The sequence below is a fragment of the Pezoporus occidentalis genome, unplaced genomic scaffold (assembly GCF_034315485.1).
Source record: "Pezoporus occidentalis ecotype Australia unplaced genomic scaffold, CSIRO_AGI_Poc_V1 ctg102, whole genome shotgun sequence".
NCBI lineage: Eukaryota > Metazoa > Chordata > Aves > Psittaciformes > Psittacidae > Pezoporus > Pezoporus occidentalis.
The window spans coordinates 804,062-816,861 of NW_026912801.1; the positions used below are offsets into that span (position 1 = coordinate 804,062).

General features: G+C 38.8%; 1 protein-coding gene across 8 annotated transcripts in view; it reads right to left on the minus strand.

The window, feature by feature from the left end:
- HECTD4 (HECT domain E3 ubiquitin protein ligase 4) overlaps positions 1-12,800 on the minus strand; it is a 70,935-nt gene that overhangs the window by 54,801 nt on the left and 3,334 nt on the right. For all 8 annotated transcript variants that reach the window (XM_062614959.1, XM_062614978.1, XM_062614948.1 and 5 more), the window contains exons 2-4: positions 4,221-4,738; positions 1,527-1,616; positions 1,050-1,180 (exon numbers count right to left, since the gene is read on the minus strand). In XM_062614959.1, the coding sequence (XP_062470943.1) occupies positions 1,050-1,180; positions 1,527-1,616; positions 4,221-4,738 (739 nt within the window). The remainder of the gene's footprint in view (positions 1-1,049; positions 1,181-1,526; positions 1,617-4,220; positions 4,739-12,800) is intronic.

Below are 12,800 nucleotides of genomic sequence, written 5' to 3' on the forward strand. Positions count from 1 at the left end.
TAATTAATAACAACCAAGATGGGACTCAAGTCCAGTTGACCTATTTAAGTTCATGAAACCTGAACAGCCAACAGGGAAAGCAAAAACGATCTTGTCGCTCTCACAGCAAGAAAGCATCTTCAAAACATAGATGTCAACAATAAATTTGTAAATAGCCTAAAATGACAGCTCAGACTTGTAAATTCCTATGGCTTGCATTAAACTTTATGAGATGACATCAAAGCTTGAACTAATACGTTTATAGTAATGTGAACTTTCTTAATTTTCAATGATAACCAGCTACTCAATACAGCACAGGACAAAGAAATTACTTACTGAGGGACTAATGGGTGGGTAATACCCAAACTCAGTCTGACCTCTGCAAAACTCCCCCTGAAGGAGTGACTGTACAGGGTGACTGTACCTACAGCTTTTGATTGTTTCTTCCAGCCTGATTACTGGACAACTTAACATAGCACCTGACCTTCAGCAAACAAACAGCAACGCTTTCAGAACCCCATTATCTTGTAATTAAAAACCCGAAACATTACACCATATTATCACTGACACACTAGACTTGAGATTTAGCCTCTTTATTTTAATACAAACCAGGGTATTTTTTTCTAGCTGATCCCCAAATGAACTTTCAAAAGCAAGCCAATCATTCACATATCCTAACTGGATATAATAATCTAAGTGACTGAGAACGGGTATGGCAAACCAAACTATTTAATCCAACTATTAACTGGGTCCACGTTTTCAAAGCTTCAGTTCTGAATGTGCAGACTAAGACAACAAACTCTTTCTTAGGCAGTTGCTGCTCTCCCTTCTCATTATATATCAGGCTTCAAGGTATCAACATGCCTGTGATGTCCAGTTCTCCCTAAAGATGGTACTTCTAAACCTTCAGCTTTCAGTTATTTGCTCTGTGCTACACTTGCTTTTACATCCAACAGGAAAGGAGAAATCCTTTTCCAATTCTAAAGCTTTACATTAATTTTTAAACAAATATCCCCACTAAAAGCATCTTGACCTCTCCTGCTAATATTGATAGTGATGGAGTAATTCACCTTTACTTTCACTGCTGGAACTACTGTTGGCATCGGGTGCAGGTAACATGTCTTCAAAGCCCCAAGACACAATATGCTTCCCACCAAGCAAACAAGAGGGTGATCCAGGTCCTCCCTCCAAAAGCAACAACCTTTAAGCAGAAAATAAAATAAGATGCATAGAGAACAGTGATAGCAAAGATTGGCTAAATCAAAAATTAAGATGAAGATATATTTCGAGCAATTACTCTGTCAGAGTTCATTTAAAGGAATCATCAGTATTTGATTAAAAAATAAGAACACCCAAGAAACAATTAGTAGATACTTTTAGATTTGACTTCCTAATGTCCTTCTGCAATGGACTAAATTTTGACCTTTCCTAGAGCTCTCAATAACTCTAAGGCCTTTTAATCACATTGAAAAGACATTCATCTGTAAATGCGCTCACATTTTCACACCTGATGTAAAAGTGCTACAGTTTGAAAAGTTGCTACAAACCTGTATAATACATCAGCCACAGGCAAGGATCCCAGATCAGTCTGTTTCTGTAATAGATGCACTGTGTGAACAAAGGTTTTCAGCGACCCTCTAAAAGGATAAGAAAAACATGAATTAAAGATGTCTATTGAAACAAGACTGAATGCACACAGACAACAGCATCTATGTAGAATATCATATCCAGTACCATAAGGAGAGAACATCCAAGATATGTCATCAAGCTTCTTTCCTAATTTGCATTTCTTTTCTGGATGATTTTCATTCTTTTATAGAGGAAGTGAAAAGAGGAAGAGAGGGTAACACAAAGGAAGAATGTTGGTGAATTGCTTGTCTAAATCATGTTGTCTTTTCAGAAGAGGGAGAAGCACTGTGTGAGTAGGGAGAGCAAGCAACCATAGGCTGTGTCATAAATAACATGTAGGGCGAAGGCAATGTGGGCACATGATAAAATACCTCAAAACCTTGCCTCTATTACAGACAGCTACTTCCAGTATTTCTTGGAGCTGATTAAATGTATTTAGATCTCCAAATACAATCTGCAGGTCTTCCTGGGGCTGAGCCAAAATGTTAGTAAGAGCTGCTGCAGATATAGCCAGAGAACAGCTTTCTTGACTAAAATAGAAAAGACCAGACTAATTAATTGATTAGCAAGCTTCTGATTCCTTTTGCTTCCAAACATGTATTTGGAAGCTTTTCCCTTCTGAAGTGATATATTTAAATGCATATAAGGTACGTTGTAAGTATGTAAGACTAGATACTTCCAAAACCAACATTAAATCCAAGTAGAAGTTGTTCCTAATCTTGCCGAGAAGTGTGTTGCTTTAAAATTTTATTGTGGCATTCACAAACATATGGAGTTTGTAACTCTAATTAGAATTCTTCTTCATTCATTAAGTTGAACACTTTTTTTGGCAAACCTGTGAAATCTGTATGTTAATACAGTGGAAGATGACTGGGGTTTTTATTAGAAATAAAGAGAGGTAGAGGTCTTCAAAAAATCTTTCACAGTTTCTGTTCCAAAGGTCAGGGTATTAGGAAGAAGTCATTCTCTGAAAGACGTGGTGGTGTTATTTCCAGGCATAATAGCCTAACTGAGTAAGAGAACCTTGACTGCATCTTAGGCGTGACAGTAGTCAGTTATGAATCGGTTTCTTCAGAAGCATGACTGATCAATTGAAAGGATCTTTTCCACGCACTCTGCTGAATACAGCCTTTTGCTTGCTGTCACACATGGCCAGTCTTAGCTCCTTAACATTCCTCCTTCATGCCCCGAACCCTTTTTTTCCACTGCCGTTTTCAGCTGTATGCTTTCACTGATAAACCTCATCCCAGAGAAAAGTAACACTGAAGACATTCAAGCACATCAATAAATTATTTAAAGCAATATTTACCCTCTTGTTTTATTCTTAGGAATATGAAGCACCCAAGATTGCAAATACGAATCTCAATAATAGTCTCATTTTGCAGGCTTTTTTCTTTATAATGGTACCCAACATGACTTACATATTTAAAAGAAAAATTCAAAGCTTTCAAAGGTGAACAGAGCACATCGGAATATTACAATTCTGTAAGCAATGCAAGACAGATTTCCAAAGAAAATATAAGATCAACCTTCATTTCAAAAGCTCTATTTGAAATTTAGCTCTTTTACAGATTCAGCTGCAAAAGAACATCCCATACTTCCTAAAAATTGGCATCTGGGGAAAAAATTAATGAGATTGTGTTTATCGAATCCAATTTATCTGAGCTATGTTCAAGTACATTGCCTCTTAGATAAGGCAGTTGTCAATGCAGAAGAGTTTGCCACGAACTGTAGATTTCTCATCGACTTCATTAGAACAAGCACACTAGAAATTGAGTGTTTTACATTTGAATAAACCCATTTCTAAAGCAAATCATGACATCTCCTGAGAACTTCAACATCTTAAATCAGAGTTAAACTTGACAGACAAGGCTGCAATCTAAGAAACATTAAAGCTGGATTTTCAAAAGGCTACTAGTGATTTTAGACTCACATTCATAGAGTTTTCAGAGCTAAGTTTTGTGTATTCCTCCTCCTCTCCCCAAGCCCCATCCCCTAAAAAGAGTAAGCTTTTATTAAAAGCAATTACAGCTACTTCATCCTCAATAACCTGATGCTGTGCTAAACCCATGCAGGGCACACAGCATTGTTCAACCTATGCTGGTCAAACTCTTCCCCGGCAACAAAATGGAAAAAGGCCTCCAGATGTTTAATAGGCAAGACTGAAATCAAATCTGAACCTAATTACCCTGAAACTTGGCAGGAATGTCTTCTACAGCCCAATGAAGGTGAAAAAGCTACAGGATTAATGGGGCAGTACAAAGGGAAAAATGGGGTGATTTTCCTCCATGATAAAAACATTTGGAACCATTCCTAGAACAGATCACTGCAGTAGAGGCAGTAATATGCACAAGAGGCATTCCCAATCTAGATAATTCTGGTTTTACACATGCTAGACACATGCCAAAAAAAAACCCTAAAACCCACAATGCTTAGCTTATCAGTTCCACCCCTTCCAAATCAAAATCTAAATATTAGAAAGACAAAGACTAGTGAAAAAACAAAAACTAGTATCAGCGGTGTGGTCACATCATATTTGGTTCTTATGGTTAAACATAACCACTTACTAACAGCACCACCCACACCACGTCACATCAGTACAGCTTCCTTACCTTGCACAAGCCAAGGCAACTAGGGCAGCAGCAGCGTTTTCTTTTTGCTTATATGGAATCTGTTGGCCTGAAGCAGAAGTGTCTTCCAGCCAGGAGCACAGCAAAGACTCTATCCCGTTAAGACAGTCAGCTGGTTCCTTAGTCAAACTCAAAGGCTGGCAGTCTCGAAGGCAATTCAACAGCACCTCAGCAGTTATGTTACAGAGAGAAGGGTCTGTTCTACTTTGAGACTGAATGAGGGGAAAGACCAACAGAAGCCCCATCCGTGAAGTAAACGGTGCCTGTTCAGGCTGTTGTAACAAGCCTTGCCGCTTGAGCAAGGCCAGAGCTTCTTCATCCCCTGAGCTCTCCCGGTCATGCTGCTCTTCCAAGGCGAGCTGGCGCTGGGCATTCCAGAGTCCACGCAGGGCATTCAGGCGGTATTCCAGCAGCCGAGCATAAGCATTGCTCTGGTTTCCACACACCGACCGCAAGCGCTCAGCCAGCTCCGTCGGGTTCTTGGTCTCAAATGTTAGTATCTGAAAGGAGCGAAAAAATTGGTATTTATATAGGTTTTAATTTTCTGAATGGGAAAAAAAGTAGTAACATATGGGCGTAGTATGATTTCTAGACCAGCTCTCCTCTCCAACAGATTGTGGGATATTTTGCTTTACATTTCTGGGCATGAATAAAGTTAAATCAGAGGCCAAAGAGCATGCAAGTGGTATGGAGACTGCTACTGCTGAGTCAGCGCTGCCACTGAAGCCCGGGCTTGAGAAGTGCTGACAGAGATTTGCAAATCGTGATGGTAAACCAACAGTAATCTAGATTGTAAAGAAAAATACAGACAAAACAGTAACTTTGAAAATAAAGACTTGCCTCCCCAAAGCTTTTTCTAAAACCAAGAACTTCAAAAGGACTAAGGGGGTGGAGAGTCCCAAGGGCCCTCCTACAGAAACTAACAGGTCAAGAATATTCTGCAGTAAGAATGCATATGTTCTAGCTGGAGAGCTTTTCAAATCAACCAACCAATCAGTTCTCTAAACCGGAGTAAGACTTCTGTTGTTTTCCCCTGTTTTTTTCCCCTCCTCAATTTTATCATATCACACTTAGCTGCACCTTACTTAAAATACTTCCAGCTGCTGCCATAGCTTAAAAAAACTAAAAGTCTCATCGTCATCACTTCAGACAGAAGAAAGGGGCCTTTTTGGCACTTCTAAGTAAAACTGGAGACAAAGCTGGAACAACAGAAAACAAATAAATCATAACAGAAAGATACACTTATGCATTAGTAGCCAGCTTGGGACTTGAAAGAACTCACAATTTTAAGTAATTTACAGACAATTTTTCTCCCTACAGCACAGAACAACAGCCAAGATAGCAAAGTCACTGAAGCAATTGCAACCTCAAGGAAAATAACGAGCCAAACATTTTCCAGTACTTTGGATCCAGTGTCCAAAGGGCTTCTGCCTGCACATGCCTCATCTCATCCACTAAACACACTTTCTTTGTCCCATCTTCACACTGTAAAGCTGTCCCTTTCCTGAGCTTCATTACAAAAGAAAAGAAAAAAGAGAAGGGGAATGTGAAAGATCAAGAGATGCAAAAGGAAATTTCGTACAGGGTTGTTTGGTTTGGAGTTTTTATTGTAGGCAATGGTCACACAGAATAGGAAATAGATGTTTATGTCTAATTGTAGAATTTTGAAGCTTAGTAAAATGCTCCAGGCCAACTCACATCTGTCACTTCGACAAACACCCTTCCTGAAGTCAGTGAAACAGCTTTTCAGTAGAACACTTACCATTAGAGTCATGAAAAGTTCACTTTAAAGTAATTCACATAATAATTACAGTTGAATAGATGTTAGCATTGAGCTTGTTAAAACTAATGAACCTCTTTTAATTATTTTTTCAGAGAGATTAAGAATATTAATCCCTAAACCACATATTATACATTTAAAATAACTACCTCATGTTAATTTGAGTGTTCTGTTGTCTCAGAAGTAAGCTTAATTGTTTCCTGTTGTAGATGCAATCACTTTCTAAACCAGTTTGCTTTTGACCTTCTTGAACTAAGCTAAATATGTGACAGATCCTCAGCGAAGTGGTAACAGCTGCAGAGATGGAGGAAAAAGAGGATGTGTGCCTTCATCTTGAAAGTTAAATGCTGAAGAAAACATGTCTGTAGTCCTTGGCTATGTTAACAACAGACACCATCAAAGACAAGCTGTGATGCTTGGTTGGCTTTCCCTTTTAGATTGTACTTCCATGGCAGAGGGAGCTGTTCATCATCTTCTCCCCTTCCTTTGAACACAGCAGAACCCTGCAATTCAACCCAAGAAGTTGCACCCACCTAAATTATAAGCACACCACTATGTTAATTCCCAAGCTCTGTACAGCCTCATGAGGAATTTGAACCAAATCTGTACCCAGGATGCAGTAACAAGCAGAAGGTTTGAATATTCAAATACATGCAATTTGCTTTGTTTCAGCCCAGTCGCAAACACAGCCAAAGACCAAGTTCCACCTGCAACTGGTGACTGTTACTTCAGTGTCCTTCAAGTTACCAGTGCTGTGTGGTGGATTCTCACCAACAAAGCTGTAATCAAATTGTTAGTGTCAAACGTTTGCAGATATGCTGATGAAAAGCCTTTCCCTGAGGAACTTTTATTTTCTCACTGAGCTCACAGTTTATAACTTGCTTTATAAGCATAGTATGGTCTGTCTGGAACTGTCAAGAGAGTTGTGCTTTGGTCTTTCATAAAGGAAACATGCACTAATTTGGGTTAACAGTTTATGAAGCATACTAGATCCAAGAGATTTAGATGACGGCTCCAAAATGGGACTTAGCTTTTTGAAAATAAAGCCATTTACACCATCTAGCTTTCATACACAGCTTATGAAACCAGTGAAAAACTTGACCATTCAATGTCATTTGAAGGTCTAAGTAGGCATTTGCACTTCCAAATGGTAACAGGATATTAGGAGAACAGTGTAAGGTCACCTTCTATACAGGAATCTTCAAAGAATTTTGTTAAAGTGTGTTTTCCTCAAAAGATAATTTACAAACTAAAGGCAAGTACAGAGTTACCTCCAAAAAAGAGCTTCAGGACCAAGATTTCACAGTGACTGGCTGTGACAAACAACTCGGGAGCTTTCAGGGTTCAGACACTTGCTGCACACCAGGGGACCATTCTGGTTAGCAAAACACATGCCTTTCTAACCCAATGCTAAGGACAAAGCTTCACTTGGACTGTGCTATAGATCCGGCTTCCCTTTGGAGAGCCTAAAGACTTCACAAAGGAATCACAGCCCTTGCCAAGGTTTTCTCAGCACACTGACTACACATTTCTTGTATCTTCAGGCAAAGCTTATTATCTTGAAGCGATCTGAAGTCAAAGCAAGATAAAATACAATGCAAGAAGGAAAAACACCAACATACCACATTTATTCACAAACTGTGGAATAGACAACATGACTACCAGTGTTTCTAAAAGACAGGGTGAAGAAATAGAAAATCTATCCTAAAACAACATGTGCAAAGACTGAATCAGAAAGGGCTTCCCCATCCTTTACCCAGCTGATTCACTCAGCCACCCTGAGCATCTTTTGCCCAAGGCTGCAACCACTAAAGAGGGTTTCCTCAAGCTACCTAAGCAGGAGCATTCAGCCAAATTTCCCTTTTTAAATCCCCCAGCAAAATTTAATCATCATATTCCCCTCCTCCCCCCAAATTAGTTTATTCTCCTGCTATCTAGATCTGACCATTCTCTTTGTTAAAATAAGCACAGATTCACCATTTACACTTGAGTTTGAGCTCTGATTCAGAACTGATTTCCAGCATCCTCTTATTAGTGGTATTTGGGCACCTTGCCTCAATATTTACCTATACAACAGTCAGAGAGATCTCAGCAGCACAGAACCAAAAGCCAGCACACATCACAAGCAGTCACCTGAACCAGTAAATAATCACAGCACCAATCCATTTTTACTAACAAGGTTTAAACAGAATCTAAGAAGATGACAAGAATATAGCAACCACATTGCTTTGCCATAAAACAAGCTACCCAAGAACGTACTTACATCTCAAAAGACAATTTCTAACAGAGATAGCAGCTTAACAGAAACACTGTCAGGCTAAAAACACAAAGCATATGCTTAGAGGAAGAATACTAAACAGAATCTGAACATACAGATTATATTCAGAATTAGCAAAAGATAACTAGCCAAGCTACAAAACCAATGTAGATTAACATCCTATGAAAAGGAGGACATGAAAAATAGTTAAGATAGCATAGTCATAAAGACAAATGTAAACAGAATTGAGAAAAAAATATTCATTGTTCATTGGTAGTGTTAAAATAGTTCATTTGGTGCTTTTTATTAATGTTTTCCTTAAGAACAATCCATAATATTATAAAAAAAAAACTTTATATTAGAAATGTAGAGCTTTAAAGAATAACTTTAATGAGCAAAGAAAACATGCAATGCCAGCGCACAAAGTGCAATTCCCATGTAAGCAAGCTTTTTCAGTATAAATTCTGCTATAACCAGGACACTAAAATAAGGCAAAGAACTAAAAACAACACCACTTTTAAAGAAGATCTTTCTCTATATTCGATTTCCTAAGTAGGGTAAACATCACAGTGGCACTTTCTGCAAACGAGGAACTTACTCTTCAGTCACACTGCAATAATAGCGGATACACCGGGACTGTGATTGCTGCCTCTTCTCCACTTTGCTTACTTCTGGTTAGCACAGACTACCTTGGAAAACATTTTGGTGCTTAGAGTCTCACACTTCACAGCCTGAGGTGGCATTTAATTAAAAAATGTGTTAGTAAAAAGTTAATTGTCACGACTTTAATTGTGCAGTGTCTGGTCCTTAAATATAATTTCCTTGTTTAATATTTTCAATCCCTTTTAATAAATATCTTAACTAGAAAATGGCTGATGCAAAGTTCAATCACTCAAACTGGTCATTAACATCTTCAACATCAAGAGACACAAAAGGTTATCTCATTTTAAATCATCAGCTATGGGCAGAATGTCATCATCCCTGCTGTACCTAATTTTTTTCCTATTTCATTGTACTACATGACCTTAACCAGATACTTCTTTCCATTAAACAACATTTTTGGCAATACTGCTGCAGAAAGCAGTCACTGACATCCACTATTATCAGTGTAAAGTGTTTCTCTACTGTTAATAAATACTGAACGTTCTACAATTAAGATACCCTAGTCTACATGAAAAGTTTAGCCTGAGGTTTTTATGACCACATAGAGTAAATTCAAATGTGAGCTGCCACTGAAAGGCAGCTTTCTCCTCTGATTAAAATTCCTGTCCCCTCCTCATTCTCTCCCTGGCTCTCGCAGTAGTGCCTGTGGGTTGTCCAGGGGGCTTTTTTAAGCTACATTTTTGGTTTAGATCAGTTCCCTGGCCTGGAACAGCAGGCAGAATGGAAAAGAAAGAAGGAAACACATGGCCACCAACAGACATGAACAAGAAGGTTTTGCAATAGCTCTCCCTGCATCCTACCTTCAACAACAGTCTTGGGCTGAACATGGTGGTTTCACTGATCAGTTTTAACTCTACTACATAGGGGACTGATGAGGAATGAAGCTGTTCACAAAGGTGTATTTTCTCCTAAGTTGCATATTGCAAGTGGAAGCCTTTACATCTCCAAAATAGCATTTCATTCTTTCTCTACATAATTAAATTAGCTGAACTTCACACGTAAGGATCACAGCCTCCTGAAGGTGGTGGTACATTAACCAGTATCAACTAGATCCGTAATAGCCCCCTGAGTATTAAACATTATTCCTATCTCACAAGAGGATGAAACCATCCAGAAAACCAGAAACAACCTCAGAATCATGAAGTGTCTTTAACAGTGGCATAAAAAAATTTAACCACGTTACTTTCAGGGCCAAGCTACAGCTATAAGGTCATTCGTTCCTCTTGTACCACAAAGTTAACATATAGGGAGCATTACTTGTGTACTTGACTCTTTTATCTCTAGAAATACAAATAAAATCCTATAAAAAAAGAGACTGAATTATAAGATTTATAGATTATTCTATGAAATACCAGAATTGAGTTTTAAAGGTACCATGAAAACTGAAATATACACCAAAACATACACTGCTCTCGTAACAACACTGTACACATACTGCCAGGCTTTCACTTTGTGCTGGGTAAAATCCTTTCTGCTTCCAGCAGTTTCTAAAGCCACACAGTAGGACGCTGTCCTACTGCAAACACCGCCTTGGTTTCTTTCAAAACATTTTTCTAAGCCCTCTATAAGGCTTTTTTGTTTGATACACCCAAGTGTCAGTAAAATATATAAATATATGCAAACATTTTCATCCTGATGCTGTAGATATTGAAGTCTTACAGGTTCTTAGTAGCTGCTGAATACTTTATATTGAGCTTTTGGTGCTGCATTTGAAAACTACAAGTTTCAAGATTGTTCTTGAAACTGATTTTTTCTGCTTCAAGAAACTTTAACCATTTAACTGGTTCAAATGCTGTGTATGGCAGAACAGCTTTGTAACAACTCAGCTAAAAGCATGAGCTATTTTCCCCTTGTGACAGCACAAGAAATGTAATCACTTGCTCAGAAATAAGCACTAAGAAACCTGCATCTTTTATAGAGTACACGACACCGTAACAAACATCTTTTGTAACTGTATGAATTTACCAAATAATCTTGATATCTGGGATGAATTAGAGAGTACAGATAAGCTGTAAACACACATACAGAATTTGTGTTTAAAAGAAAGTGTTTCTTTATTTGTTCATTAAAGTATTTATTTGGCTCTTATTTAAGTAGTAGATGAAAACGTCTGTGGAAGGTGAAGTAAAATCTTTGTCATTTAAACATCTGAAAGATGAGCACTGACCTGATCAGTCAGTAAGAATTATATTTGGGAAACATATTTGCAAAATCCTCCTTTAGAAGTTTTCTAATATTTCTCTACTAGGATATGACTTTGGAGTTAAAAAGCCAAGAGGCAGGGTAGTCTGTATTATACAAGTTTAACAAATTCAAACAGGTTGTTTTATGACAACAGATGATAACAACAGCAACTCTGCTGGAGATCAAATCACAAAATACCAGTGGTTTCCACATTACCTAATGAAAGTGAGCTTGAAGGAAAAGCCATCAAGATTTCAGAATCTTCTCAAAGGCAAGTGAGAGACTTCTGGTGATGCCCGACTGTCATCAACTTCTGCGCACCGCTGACATTTGTAAGGTTCTCTTCCTGTGGAGAATTAACTTCAAGAAATAGCTTCATCCGGTGTTACTCTGAAAGCTACGAACACTTTCCAAGAGGAATACTGGGCTAGTTGAAATGGAAGAGGCTGCGAAAGGCAGGACCAGGAAAGGTACAAGGCCGACATAAATGCCTGGATCAGCAGTTCCCAAGCTAGAGGCCGTGACCCCAAGAGGGGTCATCCACTTAGTGAAATGTCAATTGTTTATGCCGGCATTAGGGATTTTTATCTTGACAGAGGTGAAGCTTGTAGATGGAAGTAAGGTCACAACAGAAAGATGTGGGAAGCACTGACCTATATAATTATAGAGAACTGCTCTTTCCTTCAGCAGTGAGGGAAAACAGACAAAGTGTTTCTTCTATTCCATGAGGAAAATGGGTGAAAGCTTCAAGTTCAGCAGATACCTTCAAGTCTAAATTATTTTGTCAGAAAACACACAGGACTGGCACATGCTGTTACAAGAGCACGGGACTTCAGTTGCACAGGTTTTCCCTCGAGGGCCAGCCCAGACCATACTGGAGGAAGAGGAAAGGACACCATTTTTTTCAATTTTATCCTATTTTTTACCTTTACATTTGATTATAAATAAGGACTTGTGGCGCAGAACAACGGCCCACAGCAGGCATCGCATACTCTGCCCTACAATAACAGCTTGACAAGACTCAAAACATTAGATGAGGGCAGGCATATACATGATGCAGGCAGCTACTGAGGTAGGAGCTACACTTCCACCTTCACGTTAAAAACGTATCAGAGGAAGAAAAATAAAGTCAGCTATTCAGAACTTTTCCAGGCTATGCAGAGCAGCAGGAACAGATCTCCAAATTCTCTCTGTTAGGCTGTTATGTAAAAGGTGGAGTGCTTACAAGTTAAGTGGAGTGACACATAAGGCTGTTCTACTTTATACTGTGACTATATACTGAAGATTTGTCTTTCTTCCCACTTGTTTCCTTGTGGAAAAATATAACTGAGCCTATCGCTAGTTAGCTGAATTGAAACTGCATGGTTTAAGGGACCTCCCCTTCAGACATCCCTCCTGCCCCACTCCGAGGAGTGCCTGTCTGTGGAAGATGTTTGTGGGGAGGATTCTGGCAGTGCTGCAGTTTCCACTGTAGCACATTAAAGAACAGCTCATCTTCCATATGGTTGTCCCTCTGGTGCAGCACTGACATCCAGGGCAGAGACTGGACGAAATGTCACGGCAACATCTTCAGGTGTTACTCACCTCAGGTTATCTCCAAGAAGCAGAAGACTTTGTACTTTAAAAGAAGTAATTTCTCTGTGTGAAAGGCTTTAAACTAAAGGTGCAAAGCTTGCAT